Here is an 18,684-nt window from a genome sequence, read left to right as displayed (position 1 = left end):
ACGCCATCAAGCTTGTTTTCTGGCGCCGTTGTCGGGGACAATCTCATCAACACAAGTAAACTCCCACGACAACTACCAGTTGTTTTCTGGCGCCGTCGCCGGGGAGAAAGAGGATTTCTGCAAGGGGAGTCTCTCATCTCCAATCTCTTTACTTTGTTATAGTTTGCTTAGTTTACTTTATTTTGTTCTTGTTTTCCTTATTATATTGAAAACACAAAAAAATAGTTTACTTTTATAGTTATCTTTATATCTAAAACACACAAAAATTAGTTTCTATTATAGTTGTTATTTCGGTTGTTTAGTTTTAATTTTGCTAAAATGAGTATTCCTGAAGTTGAGGTTTGTTCTTTTAAGCAACAAGGAGGAGAAATTTTGAACGATGCTTGGTATAGAATAAGTAATGCTCATCATAGATGTACTAAACAATATTCTACCATGATTCTCCTTAGAAATTTTTATGTTGGTTTATCTAGCTGGAATAGATATGTGTTGGATACTCTCACATGGGGTAATTTTTTGGGTGCCCCCAGCTTGGAAGCCTGCAATTTAATTGAAAGCTTGGTAGGAATTCCACCTACTAATGTTGTTAAAACTGAGAACACTTTGGAGGATGTTATAGAAAGATTAAGCTCTCTAGAGAAAAGTATGCAAATTTCCTAGGTAATGCTAGCCAAACTAATGAATCCATAGAAAGGATCAATAAAAGAATCACTATTTTAGAAGCTAGAAATACCCATCATAATATAAACCTTAGAATTGGTAAGCTAGAGGAGGCTATATATGGAAACTTTAAGTTCAACTTTTTCTTCTCTTGGGTTTAAGAAGGACAAAGCTTTTGTGGTAAAATAGGAAAAACTTATGTATGTTCCCAAGACACCAAAACCAAAACCCCATAATGTGCTTAAAATTGATAAAACTTTTAGTACAACTAAGAGTGGGTTACATGTTGAATCATCTCCAGGGGTATCTAAAGTGCATATTTTGACAGGTTGTGTGTTAGAGGAAGTGATTTATCTTGATGTTTCTTCGGTTGATAATACTTGATGCTCGCATTTTTACTGCGTCTAGCTGAAAGGCGTTAAAAAATCACTTATAGGACACAATCCATGTTTTATTTATAGTAATTTTCTTTTTGTTGATTCTTGGAAATTATTACTACTGTAATGACCGCTCCTTATCATTTTTATTTCGTGTTTGTGCCTAGAATAGCCTCTAAGAGCAAGAAAGTAATGTTTGGGAAAGTTGCTGTCCTGAAAACAGATTCTGTGCTGTTACCATAATTTTTTTATAAATAGCCAGAGCGTAATTTTGAGCTGTAATGTTTTATGCATATGACCCAGGTTATTATCTAACTTTCGTTAGTTGACCACTTTTTGAAATAAGCAACAGAGCATTTCCGGAAATTTTGATCTTTACCTTGTTCTGTTTTGATAGATTTCTGCATTATTTGCATTTGCCTCTTAAATCTCTTTCTTTTTAGTTCTTTTGATCAAAGAGCTTTTTGAAAGGTTGCTAAAGTAGCTTATGCTTTAATAGATGTTTGATATATGTTAGTACTGAACACAAATGGATTTGTTTATTTTGATTGTACTAATGCTGCTAATGAGAATTGTGTGAAGTTTTTGTATGAAGTAAGTTTTCAAGTGTAGGGAGAGAAGAGTAATGTGATGAGATGAAGGATGAACAAAAACTCAAGCTTGGGGATGCCCCTGCATCGCAAGACATATTCAAGAGGTACAAGCGTCAAAGCTTGGGGATGCGCAAGGCATCCCCTCTTCATCAACAAAGCAACATGTCATCTCTCTATACGCTATATTTTTACTGCTTCATACGCTATGTGTTGTTCTTGGAGCGTCTTTATTTTTGTTTTTTGTTTTGTTTTGTTTTGTTTGTTGTAGCATATGTTGTATCCCGGCACATTTGTTTTGGAGAAATACCCGCTCCTTTTTAATTGCTAGAACGCTCTAGCTTTCTTTGTTATTGTTCTGCGAGTGTTCTAGTTTTCTGGTACTGCGTTACCTCTTGTTCTTTCACTTGAATTTTGTTCAGGGCACGTTAGTATTATTTATTTATGTATGATTACCTCTCTGGTCCATAATAAATTTCATCTCTGAGAGTTATTTCAAACAAGTTGATTGGTGTTGGATACGAGTAAAATATTCCATGACTATAGTGATGCAAATGGAAGCTTGTCTAGACTGTGGCATAGACTTTGGCATGTCATGTTGGATGTTATTCTTATCATATGCTTAGTATTTTTTTTTTTAGCATGACTTGTTTCAAATGGCTGGGGGTGCATAATGTGTCATTTAAAGAATCATGTGTTGTTTCTATCATAAAAGCATAGTATTGTGGTATTCTCCTTTGATGTTTATTGGGTTGACTTGGCGCATGCTTATTACATGTTATGACTATAACCAGTCAACTAAAGCCTCTATGATCATTTTGTTTTTTAGTTGTAATATCACTTTATGCTTTTATTGATAGTGTTTTTTCGCTATACATGATTATGGCCATTATTGCTCTCTTAGTTGGTCGCTTCCAGTCTTTTTGCTAGCCTTAACCTCTACGGAGTATGAGCTCTACTCGTACATCCAACCACCAAAAACCAAAGGGCCAATTGTGTCCACCATATCTACCTATATGGGGTATTTCATCGCCACTCCAAAGTAAATTGCTTGTGTGCTACCTTTAAACCTTCAAAAATAATCACATGTTTTGTGTAATTTATAGCTCATGGAAAAGTAGTCTAAAAAAAGGTATTATGTCCTATGCATTTTTAGTTCTTATAAGTTGCTTGTTGTTTGATAACCATGCTGTCATGGGGAACACCATCAATATGCTTTTGTTGAATATCATGTGAATTACTATGCATGCTCATCTTGTTTGAAGTAAGGAAGATTTACCTTGAGTTGCAAAGATTTGAGTATGCATATTGTTAGAGAGGAACATTGGGCCACCAACTAAAGCCATGTTCACATGGTGGAAGTTTCAGCTGGGCAAAAGTCCAAATATCTGTTGTCCTTGCTTTCCCGGTATGGATGTCCAAAAAAGTTGAGATTCATCAAAATTGAGAAATCAAATGAGATTCATCTCCTAAGGATCTTTGTACAGGAGGCAAGGAGGTACCCCTTTGTGACACTTGGTTAAAACATATGTATGCGATAAAAATCCATGGAAGTCAAAGCTAATTAGGACAAGGTGTGATCACTATTGTATATTATGCATGAGGCAAGAAAATTTATAGGAAGTAATTATGCATAAGTCATACTATTTATCACTACCATTGACATAAGTAGAACCTCTCAAAAGAAATATTTTCAACACTCCAATTGCTTTCAAAGTAAAAAGCTCTAGCACATGGGTAATCCCTGCTCCCCTCTGCGAATGAACTTTCTTTTACTTTTATGTTGAGTCTTCATCTTCTACCTTATGCACCGATTAAGAGAGCATAGTTGTCATTCTTAGTGCAATGTGCATAGTCCCAAAATTATTATTGATTGATTCATGATTGTGCTATTGTTTGCTCTCAAATTACTTGAATCTAGTCACCCTCTGAACTTTGAAGGTGTCCTTGCATTTATGTTTTGCTATTCCATAAGGACATGTTGAGTACCACTTTATTATGTTTACTCTATGATCATAAACACACAGTTGCTTTCAATGAAATATTATTCATGATCCTTTGTTTGAGTTATTCTTCATGTTATAACATAGTTGCTAAGTTCAATTGAATTATATCTATCATGCCTATGTTAGAGTACTTAGATCCCAGCGCACAATGCTTTACATGCTTGATCAAGATTGTGTTGGTTTCATGTCACCTCAAAAATTATTTTGTTATCACTTACCTACTCGAGGACGAGCAGGAGTTAAGCTTGGGGATGCTGATACGTCTCAAACGTATCTATAATTTTTGATGCTTCATGCTTGTTTTAAACCAATTCATATGTGTTTTTTTACACTTCGTTGCACTTTTACATGATTTCCGGCACTAACCTATTAACAAGATGACACAGTGCCAGTTCCCTTTTTTCTACTGTTTTTGTATTTCAGAAAAGTTGTACGGGAAATATTCTCGGAATTGGACGAAACAAAAGCCGAAGTCATTATTTCACCGAAATGAAGACGAAGTATGGAGGGGGACGAAGAGGCGCACCAGAGCGCCCACACCACCCCTAGGCGTGGCCTAGGGCTGGCCCGCGCCTAGGGAAGGTGTGGGGCCCATATGCGCCCGACCGACCTGAATCCTCCGCCTATTTATACATCTTCTCAGGAAAACCCTAGAGACGGGAGCCAAAATCCACGAAAAGTTCCATCGTGGCTGCCATCGCAGAACCCATCTCAGGGGGTTCTGAAGCTCTTCCCAGCACCCTGTCGGAGGAGGAGATCATTGCTGGAGGCATCTACATCGCCATGCCCGCCTCCGAAGTGATGCGTGAGTAGTTCATCCCTGGACTATGGGTCCATAGCAGTAGCTAGATGGTTGTCTTTACCACCATGTGCTTCAAGTATCGATCTTGTGAGCTTCCCTACATGATCAAGATCATCTTTATGTAATCCTCTATGTTTGGTTTGCTGGGATCCGATGAATGTTGAATACTATATTAAGATTGATTATTTATCCATGGCATATGTTATTTGTGATCTTACATGCTCTCCGTTGCTAGTAGAAACTCTGGCCAAGTGGATACTTGTGACTCCAAGAGGGGGGTATTTATGCTCGATAGTAGGTTCATGCCTCTAGTTTCCTCTGAGAGTGACATTATAACTTCGAAGGTTGTAGATGGGTTGTTGCTACTAGGGATAACCCAACAATGTTTTACCCAAGGGTAACTCCATTGTTTACTCTATACACATTGCTTCATGCGATAGCTGTTGCTTGCAACTTTATACTGGAAGGGGTGCAGACGCTAACCTGAAGGTGGATATTAGTCATAGATGCAGTTGGATTACGGTCTATGTATTATGTTGTAATGCCCAATACCAAATGATCATAGTAATCATCTTATCATGTATCAATCGATATTCTATCAAGTGTCAATCGCCCAGCTGTAATTTGTTCACCCAACATGCTATTTCTTATTGAGAGATACCTCTAGTGAACTGTGGACCCCGGTCCTATTTCCTTTACTGATAAATTCAACTACAATCATGTTCTGTTTACTTTCTGCAAACATCTCCTTCCATTCGATACGTCTAATCCTTTGTGTTCAGCAAACTGATGAGATTGACAACCTCACTATAAGTTGGGGAAAGTACTTTGGTGGTGTTGTGTCTAGGTTCCATGTTGTTGCTAACGCCGGTAGTGCGCTTTGCCACTAGTCAGCCAGCAACATCTTCAAAAGTCGCGCATTTCTCCTACTGGTCGATTAAACATTGGTTTCGTACTAAGGAAAAACTTGCTGTTGTGCTCATCACACCTTCCTCTTGGGGTTCCCCAACAGCATGTCCGCATACGTCGAGTACACGCCATCAGGGGGCTGGCCCCCCTTAGTTGTAGGGATGCTCCGCCAGTGTGAACAAGGATCCTTGTGGGTCACCCTAGGATTACAAAAATCTGTGGACCAGCTATGCCCGGAGGACGACGCCTATAAAGATCTGGCCCCGATGGTGCTTAGCTTCAGTGAGGCCCAGCGGTTCTCCATCATCAAGAAGAACGTCACCAAGCTCTGGGTTGCCGGAGGTACCTTGTCACCACTCACCAGCCGACATTAACCTCCTCGTCCACTAGAGTGACATCCCATGCACACTGATTGGCTAGGAGGTGGAGAAGGCCAAGATGTGTAGAACAGGACCTGTCCTCACCTTTCCGATGTTGCGAGTATTTATCAGTGGAGACTAACAAGACAATCATGTAACCATGCCATTCCGCAAGCAAATAGCGGTGACCCGGCATACCACTGCATGTTTCAGTACACAAGTCGTTAATATAATACTTGTGAAAGTACTTATTCACAAATATTACATTCCTTGGAGTGGTACAAAAGAAATATTAAGGTCTAAATATTACACACTCATTATTACATGCCAAAAATCTACAAACTCTTCGATATCTTCATCGATACAATGAGAATACCAATCAGACTCTAACTCTACTTGAGACAACGTGACAACTAGCATAAGTAATAAATTAATCATTAATTCTATGTGCTCGATAGTTTATTCAGGTGAGGTTCTAGGCTACTCAGTTTAACTACCACTACTCCATAGAGGATGCCATAGTCTACTCCTTCTACTTCTTCGGACATATCAGGCTCCTCGTAGTCATTCTCATAGCTGCCCTCTGACACGTCCGTGTAGCCACCTTCCTCGTAGTCACAGTCTAGAAAGGATTTTTAGACGGAAAGGGTGAGTATGAGTGTACTCAACAAACTCAACTTAAAGTAAAAAAGGTGTCTTATGCACAAGCTACGACCATCAATTAGGAAATCGCAGATCAATGCATGTTTTATAAACATTTCTTTAAAAGGTTATTTCCATTCAAAAAAACTATCTCCATCAGTCTTCTCAGGTTGACCAAAACTTCATGGAGTTCCTTTCCTGCCACGTTCATAATTTTCTTCCTGAAATAGGGAGTGACAAGCCAGAATTCAATACACACTACCTATGTGCATTACTTTTCCCATAAGAGAATTTTATCTTTGTTACTAGTCGGGCATACTTTCCCGCCCACACTTCCTTGGTGTCTAGCCAAGAATAACATCCAAGCCAGTCGCTGTCCTTCTCCGTTACCCCGCACACCCACCATTTTGTCCCACTCACCTATCTCTGATATACTTATCCCGTACATACGTCTTTACCCATGGTATGCTATGGACAATCCATTATAGATAGTAGGGCACACCTCATCCAACAAGGATGGGGAGATTAAGTCCATCCCAGATTACTATAAATTAATCCGTCGAATCATAGTTTGGCCCTATGAAGTCTGTCGATATGTGAAAGGAAGAAGATCCAGTTGACTTCACCATCCCATTCAAGACCTTATGATTAACGCGCAACATACGGCGCTAGAATCAGTAGACGACATTTGTTGTTAGTATAACCCATTAGCAATGGAACCTCCACCATCAACTCAAAATATGGATCCATTGCCCACCAGATAGCCATATTCATAGTTGGAAAAGTAACATTTTGATTTTAGATGCAAGAGTGATAAATATAGTACTTTGCAAGTATTTGATATGAAATAATTAAACGGCATTAGCAAGTGTTGAACATGCCTAGATACTGCGATGTGATGCAGTTCAATGTTTTTTCAAAGTCAATTTTAAACACCACCCTTCTGTTTTCTGTGTTTTCTCTCTCTCAAAATATCTTGCAGTAACATAACTCCATGAGTAATATGCATAATAGAATCATGTTGATCTTAAAATATTTACCATACCCAAGGTAAAACTTATTTGTGAACGGAGAGTGTAGTAGCAACTATTTTTTTAGTTTGACATATGCTGTACGTCCCAATCTACCAAAGTAAGTATGTCATCCGTACCTAAGCGACTAGAAACTACTCCCTCCATACCGGTTTACTCGAGAATTACGTATTTTGAGAAAGAAGTTTGACAAAAATTTGGTCAACAAAATATAAGAATGCCACAAAATTATACCATTAGATTCATATTTAAAATAAGTTTTTAATAGTATAATTTTCGTGATATACCTCTTATATTTGTTGACAAAATTAATAATTAATTTTTTTTCTCGAAATATGTAATTGCCTTGTAAACCGGTATGACTAGAGTATAGCACACCACATTTGGGCAACATTCAATATCCCAAATCGGTCAAATTAATTGTTAAGAAAATCTCACCTGCTCCTTAAAATAAAATATCAAATTCATTAAACAAAACAAATACTACAAGATCTTGTTGTCACCATCAGCCCACTTTTATCCGGATAAATGATCACGAGAGGATAGACGAGTTCTTACACAATACTATGCAAGTTCAGGGCAAATGGTGAGTGAAACGAAGTGTAGCATCTTTTTTAGTCCTAATGTGAAAGTAGAAGTTGTTGGAGATATGCCCAAGAGGCAATAATAAAATGGTTATTATAATATCTTTGAGTTTATGATAATGTTTACATACCATGCTATAATTGTATTAACCGAAACATTGATACATGTGTGTTATGTGAACAACAAGGAGTCCCTAGTAAGCCTCTTGTATAACTAGCTTGTTGATTAATAGATGATCATCGTTTCATGATCATGAACATTGGATGTTATTAATAACAAGGTTATGTCATTATGTGAATGATATAATGGACACACCCAATTAAGCGTAGCATAAGATCACGTCATTAAGTTATTTGCTATAAGCTTTCGATACATAGTTACCTAGTCCTTATGACCATGAGATCATGTAAATCACTTATACCGGAAAGGTACTTTGATTACACCAAACGCCACTGCGTAAATGGGTGGTTATAAAGGTGGGATTAAGTATCCGGAAAGTATGAGTTGAGGCATATGGATCAACAGTGGGATTTGTCCATCCCGATGACGGATAGATATACTCTGGGCCCTCTCGGTGGAATGTCGTCTAATGTCTTGCAAGCATATGAATAAGTTCATAAGATACCACATACCACGGTACGAGTAAAGAGTACTTGTCAGGAGACGAGGTTGAACAAGGTATAGAGTGATACCGAAGATCAAACCTCGGACAAGTAAAATATCGCGTGACAAAGGGAATTGGTATCGTATGTGAATGGTTCATTCGATCACTAAAGTCATCGTTGAATATGTGGGAGCCATTATGGATCTCCAGATCCCGCTATTGGTTATTGGTCGGAGTGAATACTCAACCATGTCCGCATAGTTTACGAACCGTAGGGTGACACACTTAAAGTTGGATGTTGAAATGGTAGAACTTGAATATGGAATGGAGTTTGAATATTTGTTCGGAGTCCCGGATGAGATCCCGGACATCACGAGGAGTTCCGGAATGGTCCGGAGAATAAGATTCATATATAGGATGTCATTTTATGTGATTTAAAATGATGCGGAAGGTTCTATGGAAGGTTCTAGAAGGTTCTAGAAAAGTCCGAAAGAAACCACCAAGGAAGGCGGAGTCCCGGTGGGACTCCACCTCCCATGGCCGGCCAACCCTAAGGGGGAGGAGTCCCAAGTGGACTCCCCAAGGGGGGCCGGCCACCCCCTCCCAAGGAAGGTGGAACTCCCACCTCTAGTGGGAGTCCTAGCTTGGGTAGGTTTCATGAGTTATGGAAGGTTTTGGTTTGGGGTCTTATTCGAAGACTTGTAGACCAACTCTTGGTTGTTCCACCTATATAATGAGGGCCAAGGGGAGGGGGCCGGCCACCCCAAGCACCACAAGGTGGCCGCACCACTAGATGGCCGGCGCCCCCCTCCCAAACCCTAGCCGCTCCCTCTCTCCTCTATAGCTCCCGCACGCTTAGCGAAGCTCCGCCGGGATTCTCCACCACCACCGACACCACGCCGTCGTGCTGTCGGATTCAAGAGGAGCTACTACTTCCGCTGCCCGCTGGAACGGGGAGGTGGACGTCGTCTTCATCAACAACCGAACGTGTGACCGAGTACGGAGGTGCTGCCCGTTCGTGGCGCCGGAGGGATCGTGATCAAGATCTTCTACGCGCTTTTGCAAGCGGCAAGTGAACGTCTACCGCAGCAACAAGAGCCTCATCTTGTAGGCTTTGGAATCTCTTCAAGGGTGAGACTCGATAATCCCCTCGTTGCTACCGTCTTCTAGATTGCATCTTGGCTTGGATTGCGTGTTCGCCGTAGGAAATTTTTTGTTTTCTATGCAACGTTGTCCTACAGAAGTGAAGGCTGAAATTTGTCAAGAATTGAATATCATGATAGAAGCAATATCGGATAGGTATCTTGGCCTCCCGTCAATGGTGGGCCTTGACCGAACCGAGAAATTTGTGTACCTGCTTGAAAGAATCATTGAGAGATTGAATGGGTGGAAAGAGAAGATATTATCTAGTGGTGGCAAAGAGATTTTATTGAAGGCCATAATTCAATCAATTCAGGTGTTTGCGACGGCGGTTTTTAAAATCCCTAAACAACTTTGTAAAGAGAAAAACGATGCTATGGCGAGCTTTTGGTGGGGTGATTCAGAAGAGAAGAGGCGAATGCACTGGTTTACGTGGTGAAAAATGTACATCCCAAAAAAGATGGGAGGTATGGGTTTTCGTGACCTCCATTCTTTCAATTTGGCGATGCTTGCGAAGCAAAGCTGGCGCTTGATTTCTACCCTGGAGTCTTTGTGTGCTCGGGTCCCAAAGTATTACCCGGATGGTGACTTGTTAAAATCTAGTCCTAAACGAGGCTCGTCTTTTGTTTGGCAAAGTATAATTGCAGATCTCCAAACTTTCGGAAGAGGACATATTTGGAGAATTGGCTCAGGTGCAAAAGTCAATATTTGGCAAGATCATTGGATACCTAGCAGCCCTACGAGGAAGGTTTTTACTCCTCGCGGTCAAATTGTGTTGACAAGAGTTGAGGAAATTATTAACCCAGTTCATACTAATATGTGGGACGACGAGATTATCCGGGATTATTTTTTGAAGGTAGATGCAGAGCGGATTTGAGAATTCCTCTAAGTGAACACTTTACTCAGGATTTCGTGGCGTGGCAAAGAACAAAGTCTTTCACCTTTTCAGTAAGGTCTGCATACTATATAGAGTGGGAGCATCAATTTGGTTCTAAAACCAGGAGGAACGGTGGTCAATCATCATCAAAAATTAATCCTGTTTGGGATATTCTATGGAAACTTGATGTGCCGAGCAAAGTGATGATATTCTTATGGAGGTCTTTACATGGAGTAGTACCAGGGATGGCGATCTTAGCCTCCAGGCACATCAAGGTCCCTGCAGGTTGCCCGATCTGCAATTTGGGACCAGAAGATATCAAGCATATTATGTTTACTTATGTACAAGCCAAAGATGTGTGGAAGGATCTTGGATTAAGTTCTAGCATCGAGCGCGCAATGGAAGTGGATCGGTCAGGTTCTGTGGTCTTGGAACATATTCTCTCCAGTCCTAGAACGAGAGCCCCAGAGCTGGATCATGTAGATCTTAAAGACCTGATTGATGTAGGATGTTGGTATTTATGGTGGAGACGGTGGGAGATGGTGAAGGGTGTCTCGGTTCCCACACCTTCTAGCTCGGCCTTTGCCATCAGTTAATTGACAACAAACTATAATGTTGCCAAGAAGAATGCAGTTCAGAAGAAAATATTGTGGGAAAAGCCGATGCATGGAGGTCGTAAGCTAAATATTGATGCATCTTTCTATATGGATGGTTCGGGTGCTATGGGGGCTATCCAACGGGTTCACAAGTGTGAGGCGATCGCAGGTATGGTTTGCACCCTTGAAAATGTTTTGAGTGCAGCAAGCCAGCAACTGCGGAAGCTTTAGCACTTCTACGAGGATTGGAATTTTTGGAGGAGTTGGGCTGCTCTTCGGTGATCATCGAGTCAGATTCATTAGAACTGATACGTGTGGTTGAAGTCTGGAGCCCCTACTCGGCGATCATGGTGGAGTGTTTCCTCAAAGCAAGTTCAATGGAAGAGGTTTTATTTCAGCATTGTAATAGGGATGCTAATCAGGTGGCGCATAGCTTAGCTAGGCACGTGTATGAGTCTAAAGAAAAACAAGTCTGAGATGGTGATCCTCCAAGATTTATCTTACCTTTTATAATCCACGATGTGACTATCCTATCCAATAAATAAAGCGCCTATGTGGCATTCCTTCAAAAAAGAAAAAGGCCACATGAAAGCTCATTTAACGTACTCCATAATAAGCGACATTTGTTGTGGATCAAAGTGAGTAGTATAATTGTATGCACCTTACCGTAAATTCTTATTAAAAATGTAGAATTTTCCTATCAGCATGCGTGCAATTGAAACATAAAAATTAGTTACAACCCATTTGATCTCATAAGAATATGAATTACGACGGAAATCTAAAGGTTGAGGACATGATTAGAGTTTAACTTAATTCTCATATATTTTCTCCCGGTCCCAATTCATATGCAAATGAACAAAACTCAGTTTACTACAGGAAACACAAAAGGTGGCGACACCCAGCAACACAACCCTGTGCCGACATCTTCCATTATTGGCACAATCCTTTCTTTTCACATACCAAACACAAAAGTTTCGATCTGCTGTTGGCCAATCCTTTCTCGACTATTTTTTTAGAAATTTCAAAATATTTCAATTGTTTGACTCGTTAATTGCACAAGGGACATCTTTAACTCTAAGCATGTTTAATCTTAGTTCAAATTACTCGCTGGTGGTCAAACTTTCGAATGAGCTTCCAGTAGGGAAGTTATATTATGTTGATAATACTACCCTATGAAGACCTAACACCATTGCCTCGCTGTCATGGTGGACACCCCTGTGCCGATGGCTTTCCTGTGCCAATGGGCTTTTTCTGTGCCAATGGGCTTTTTCTGTGCCGACGGTGGTCGTCTACGCCGACTGCTTTCTTTTAAACATAAGACCATAGATCCGGCTTTATATATAAAGTCTCAACGACGCGCAAATAGCGTTCACATTACAAGCATACACTCGCGTCTGATACCAAATCCGACAGATACCAAGAGGACACACACTCGGAGCGCCCCGCCCTAGCTACAAACTAAAGTCCCAACCAGATACATAATAGAAATCCAACGGGAAGAAGACACCGCTGCTCAGGACATCGTGCTCGCGTAGAGCCTCCTATCCTCGTCCAGATCTGCGTCCAGCAAGTCGTTGTCCATCCATTTAACCAGTACCCTCCAGCTTTGCAACTGATTACTTGTGCCGACGGCCTTCTTCGCGGCCTGCCCTACTTTGTACATGTGCTGACGCCCCGATAAGAAGCCGTCGGCACATGATTGGACCGGCGGCACCTTGTTGCTTTCCTCTAGTGATTATAACTTCGTGGAACTTCTTAACCAACACAAAACACGAAGCAAATTCTATCATGAAGAGATCATCATGCTCTACCAAATTGACCACGTGACGATAAACAAGTTGGGCGGGAAGCTCGATCTTCTAACGTAAGAGATCATCATGCTCTACCAACAAATTGCTAACATATGTACTGTCAAAAAATCTGTTTCGCTTACATATTCATGCCTGCATATATTCATCAAGCGGCCCACACGACCCCAAGTTTCTTGAAAGAATCTGTTGCTCTTTTACAGGTCCTACATACCTACTGAATCTGTCCAGTCTTCTAAAAATCACAAACAATGCACAGTGTTCAACTCTTCGTGCTAAGCTTTTATATATCTGCAACATTACTCAGCATAGTTGCAGATTGAACACGAGAACCAGACCGGACCGGACGTCGCTTGTACATATATGGGGATCACTCCTTGAAAGCGTGAAGGCTGGCTGACTCCAATGAGGTTGCGGCTCGAGCTACGGCGACGATCAGATTCTCGCCGGCAACACGGAAGGGTCCTGAAGCAGGTCAGCGAGCTCCGTGCTGATCTCGACGTGCGTGCCCTGCTCTTGTGCTGATGGCTAGTCGAGCGACCCTGGCGGTGGGTGCGTGCCGGCGACGAAGAAGCGGCCGGAGGCGGCGTCCTGGCTGGCGTAGTAAACGGTGCTGGGGCTGACGTGGGTGTGTGTCCCCTCGTATGTCGTCACCACGTAGGCTGTGTCGTCCCTGTCCCGCTCCACCCTCTTCTTCACGTCGCACCCTTCCGTCGAGCACCGGTAGTAGTTCCTGCACACAGCACAAACATACAAAAATCAGCTCAGAATCAAGCTCACTCGTCTCGTCCGATCGCCCAATCGGACTGCGTTGGTGTAATTGTTGGAGATTCAGAGTCATTAGATCATTCAGAATTATATATGCGATGAGTTTTTACTGAATAATTGGCACAAGTTTGGATTGAATCTCGCTTAATTTTGCGGTGGCCATTATATTGGGGAATCTCTGCTTACCTTGGGTTGGGGCTGTTCTTGACGGACTTCTTGCCGTACTTCCGCCACTTATACCCGTCGTCGAGGATTTCGATCTCCGACTTCATCCGGAACGCGATCCGCTCCGTCCGCGGGCGCTCCATCGCCGCCGGCTCGGCAGCTCCCCTAGCGTGAGTGGGCGTCGTCGCGCTTGCACCGGGGACACCGTGGCTGCCATCTTGCTGGATGGGGGAGAGCGGGCCATTCGGCGGCAGCGCGGCAAACAAGCCGTGGTCGAAGAGGTACTCGGGCATGTCGAGCTGTCCCGCGTAGTCGGCGATCGCTGGCTGCATCGGCGACTGCACCGGGGAGGCGCTGAGCGCGGCGGAGTAGCTGGACGCTGGGCTGGATGACGTTGTGGAGCTGACTCCCCCGTGGCCGTGGGAGAAGTACGATGGCATCAAGGAGGAGGTGAAGAAGCAGGAGGCGTCGCCCGCCGCTGGTTCGTAGAGGACTGGCGTCACTCCGATTGCCGCCATGACCGGGTGCAGGACCGCCGCGCTCGCTCCGTATTTAGAAATCACCGGTGCATGGATGATGGAAGGATTGGCGATTTGACGGGTGGATTTATACTGGCAGAAGGGCGCTGGTTGCGGCCGAGCTCGAAATTTTATCGGGACTTTGGTATGCTTCCCGGTGAGCTTCCTGCAGTGAGAAGGTTCGGCGATGGTGAGTAGGTTGCCGCCCGCCTCCGCAGGCTCGTCAGCTCGTGCCCGCGCGCGCGCGTGCCCACGTGCCCACTTATACAATCGGTGGGAGAATAGTCCCCAGAACAGGACTTTAAAGGTACGGTTTTGCTATGTCTCAATCAACTGAGATTTTCTTAAGTCTAAGTCAATTACAAAAATGTATTTTGAGTTGTACTTTTCTGTTAAAAAAGTGCAATTGCACTTTTCCGATAGAAATGTGCAACTGAACCGAGTTGCACTTTTCTTTAAACTGTAGTTGCACTTTTCTGAGTTGATTGAGACTTAAGAAAATCTCAGTCAACTGAGACATAGGCACACCCTTAAAGGTACCGTACCTTACGGTGGGCCGTCTAGTGTGATCCATCCGACTCAGTTCAAGCAATCAATCCGCATTCTTCACTTGTGTACTGCTGAAAATCATATCTGGAGTAGTATCACTTCAAGTGCAAAACGAACGCATTCTAAATCGGCCCACGGTGCCCAGTCATTACACACTAAAATACTCCATTTATCTGAGTATGTACAAGATTTACTACCATTGCTTAGCTCCATATATTGTATCTGTCATGTTAATCATACATTGTCTAAGTTTTTTTATGTTTAAATCTGTTTTTATAAAATGAAATGTTCACCAAACTAAAGTTGTACTTTTAGGATAAATCTAGAGAGAGGAAAATATCAGCCGACTTAGATGTTTTTTTTTTCAAAATGGGGAATGTAACCCCGGCTTCTGCATCATGATGATGCACACAGCCTTTTATTAATAGTTTAGAAGTACAAAGTTATAACATCTCAGGCATCGCCAAGAATTGATACAAAAATCAACCAGCGAAAAAAATCAAAAGAAACCGGACTACACATCATTGTATCCGTCTATCGTGCCAGCCAGGCACAAGATATCCAGAGCAACCATCTGAAGCCGTGTGCATCCAGTAGCCATAGCATCCCGCTGTCCCTCCGGTGACAGAAGAGCCCACAACTGAACCCAATGTGACACCATATGGATAACCTGCAAAAAGTGAAAAGAATGTTTTTTGTTAAAAATAATATCATTCCTTGCCCTCCATATAGACCAACATAAGGCAGACACCCCAATACGGATGAAGGCCTTAGATTGTCTATCAACTCCATTTAGCCAATTACCAAACATATTCGTAATATTGGTTGGAGAAGGGAGAGTAAAAGTAAAATTAATCGTGCGCCAAAGTAATTTAGCTAAAGGACAAGTTATGAACAAATGCTCAATAGTCTCCTGTTCGCCATAAAAAACACATTTTGTACATCCATTCCATCTTCTTTTAGCTAAATTGTCTTTCGTAAGCAACACCTTATTGCTCAAGAACCATATAAATATTTTAATCTTTAGTGGAACTTTAACTTTCCAAAGATATTTTCGCAGAAAGGGAGTATGGTCATTCATAAGATCCTCATACATAAGATCCTCATTCATAAATTAATCCTCATAAACTTTCAGCATAACTGTAACCATAAAGTCTATTTGTTTCCCACCAACAGCCTTCTAAAACTTATATTCAGAGGCGTTTGAGATAACACTTGAGCTACCGTTACATTCTTGTGATGCAAAATATTGTATAAGGATGGATATTGTTGAGCTAATGGTGTTTTACCTAACCAGGTATCTTCCCAAAAACGGGTATTTGCACCATTACCTATCTTGAAAAAACCTCTACTAAAAAAATCGTCCTTAACCCTCATCAATCCCTTCCAAAAGGGAACCGACTTAGATGTGGAACGGAACCTAAGTTATATCGCTCTGCAGAAAAGGAGTTCAAGTCGTAAAAAAGTCAAACATGGTATTGTATATATGATATCTCTAAACATGATATTGTATATATGATATCTCTATAAATCTCTCACTAGTACTAAAAACATTTGATATCTTCAGACACAAATTGTAAAGGCAATGAAACATGAAAAAAAAAGTATAACGTAGTGAGATGGTCTATGACATCACAAGCTATGGATTATGGGGTCTTTCTATACTTAATTAAGTAGCATGTCTTAAATCAAGTCCTCACGGGTAAATGGTCGTGGAAATTGGAGACAATTTGTGGTGTTTGTAGAAAAACATTTTTATGCATAAAAATGTTCAAACCACAATATTAGGAGAGTCAAACAAATTTTTCAATAATCTCAATTCTAGTTGGTCTTCTTGACGTTAAAAGATGGTAGGAAATGCAAAAAAAAAAAACACTAAAATCATTGATTATTGGGTGGTGCAAAGTAAACCTCTCAACCTTGGATAGAATAAATAGCATATAATTTAACCAAAGATGTTTCTTACTTGGGAATGGATAGGATCAAAATAGTTTTAGGTGGATCTAATGGTGACTGTTTATGGTTGTGTCAGAACATAATGTATACTTCTACGGAGATTAATTCATCTAATCAGCATGTTGCAACTAGTTATTTTGTATAGGTAATTTAGAGGTTATAGTAAGTTAAATGTTTTTTTTTTGGCTCTTGTTGATCCTTATAAATAACATTCTCAAGGAATGAAATTCTTAGGAGAGATGCCGTTATTTCACTTGATGGAGAAATGCCGCCAACCTCGTTGGATTTACCACCTACCAGAAAATCTCGGTGGCGATGAGGATTATGGCCTACGGAATTGCCATCTATTACACAGACGAGTATCTTCGAATTGGTGAAGATACGTAAAAATCAAATCCGTTCGCCTCTTTGCCAATACAATGATTCATGTCTTCCGAGGAAAATTTTCTCCAAGCTCCGAATGAGGAGGACACCAAGAGGCTGATGGCAATGAATCAGGCAAGGGGCTAGCTATGGATGATTGGAAGCATTGATTATATGCACATGACGTGGAAGAATTTCCCGGCAGAATGGCACGCTCAGTACACTGACCATCATGGTTATCGAACCATTGTGAATGAAGCAGTGGCCTCGAAGGACATGTGTATTTGGTATACTTTATTTGGCCTGCCAGGATTTTAAACGACATAAATGTTCTGCAAAGACCACCTCTTTTTGGTAAGGTTGTCAATGATGAGGCATCGGCTTGCAACTTCATAGTCAACAGCCAACAGACATCAATATACAATGAGTTATTATCTAGCTGATGGGATCTATGCAAAATGTTTCACATTTGTGACAACCATACCCAAACCCGCACTAGTAGGAAAAGCCTCATCAGTGGCGCACGGAAATGAGATTCCGTGGCGCATTGGAGGAGCGCCACAGAAACGTCGCCACAAAAATAAGGTTTCTGTGGCGCACCAGGCCGTGCGCCGCAGAATTAAGGTTTCTGTGGCGCACTGCGACTGGTGCGCCACAGAAATAAGTAGTTCTGTGACGCATGTGATATAGCTGCGCCACAGAAATAGGTGCGCCACAGAATTATGTTTTGGTGCGCCACAGAACAATCTACAGGTATACTCGATTTTGTGCTCCCTGGTGTATTATACAGGTTTTATACTGGTTTTATACACCGCATACGGGTTATATACTGATATAATATAGAAAGATATAATATGGACATATATAATCATCACATCATCATCACATTACTTAGAGCCCAATCGAGTTATACATATAGCTCCATACAACTCATAATCTATGCAAATTAATTAAGTCCATCATCTCTAGATACAAATGAAGTGACACCGGCCGCCGCATACACTAGGATGAAATAGAGTACCGCCGCGACGGTGGTGAGCAAGAGCGAGAGCACAAGGAAGGTCTTCATCTTGATCTTGTTCGCTTGGTGCTTCCTCCACTTGGCAACCGCCTCGTGTCTAGTCGGGTACCCTTTGTAGCAGTTGCCGCTGAACTTGTACACCTGTTTCTTGCACTCCTCCCACTCCTCGTACACTCCTGGAACCCGCCCCTCGAACACGACGTAGTACGTCATCTCTATGGACACAAGGCATATTAGTATATAACGCAATGGAAAGAGTTAGAGGGTTCACATGCATACATATTCACAAGAATTAAAGCAAGGAAATAATAATAAACCTAAAAGACATATAGCATCGGTATCACATAAGTAATATGGT

The 18,684-nt window shown here is 41.5% G+C and overlaps 1 protein-coding gene across 1 annotated transcript; it reads right to left on the bottom strand.

Annotated features, from left to right (window-relative positions):
• Nucleotides 1-13,084: 13,084 nt before the first annotated feature.
• On the bottom strand, nt 13,085-14,544 carry LOC127325184 (uncharacterized). Its single transcript, XM_051352282.2, has 2 exons — nt 13,941-14,544; nt 13,085-13,719 (listed from the first exon to the last, which is right to left on the bottom strand). Exons 1-2 carry the CDS (start codon nt 14,435-14,437, stop codon nt 13,515-13,517), a joined length of 702 nt encoding a protein of 233 aa, XP_051208242.1. The 5' UTR covers nt 14,438-14,544; the 3' UTR covers nt 13,085-13,514.
• Between the last annotated feature and the right edge of the window lie 4,140 nt (nt 14,545-18,684).

This window comes from Lolium perenne, chromosome 1 (genome assembly GCF_019359855.2).
Source record: "Lolium perenne isolate Kyuss_39 chromosome 1, Kyuss_2.0, whole genome shotgun sequence".
NCBI lineage: Eukaryota > Viridiplantae > Streptophyta > Magnoliopsida > Poales > Poaceae > Lolium > Lolium perenne.
This window is presented reverse-complemented; position numbering and strand designations above follow the sequence as displayed.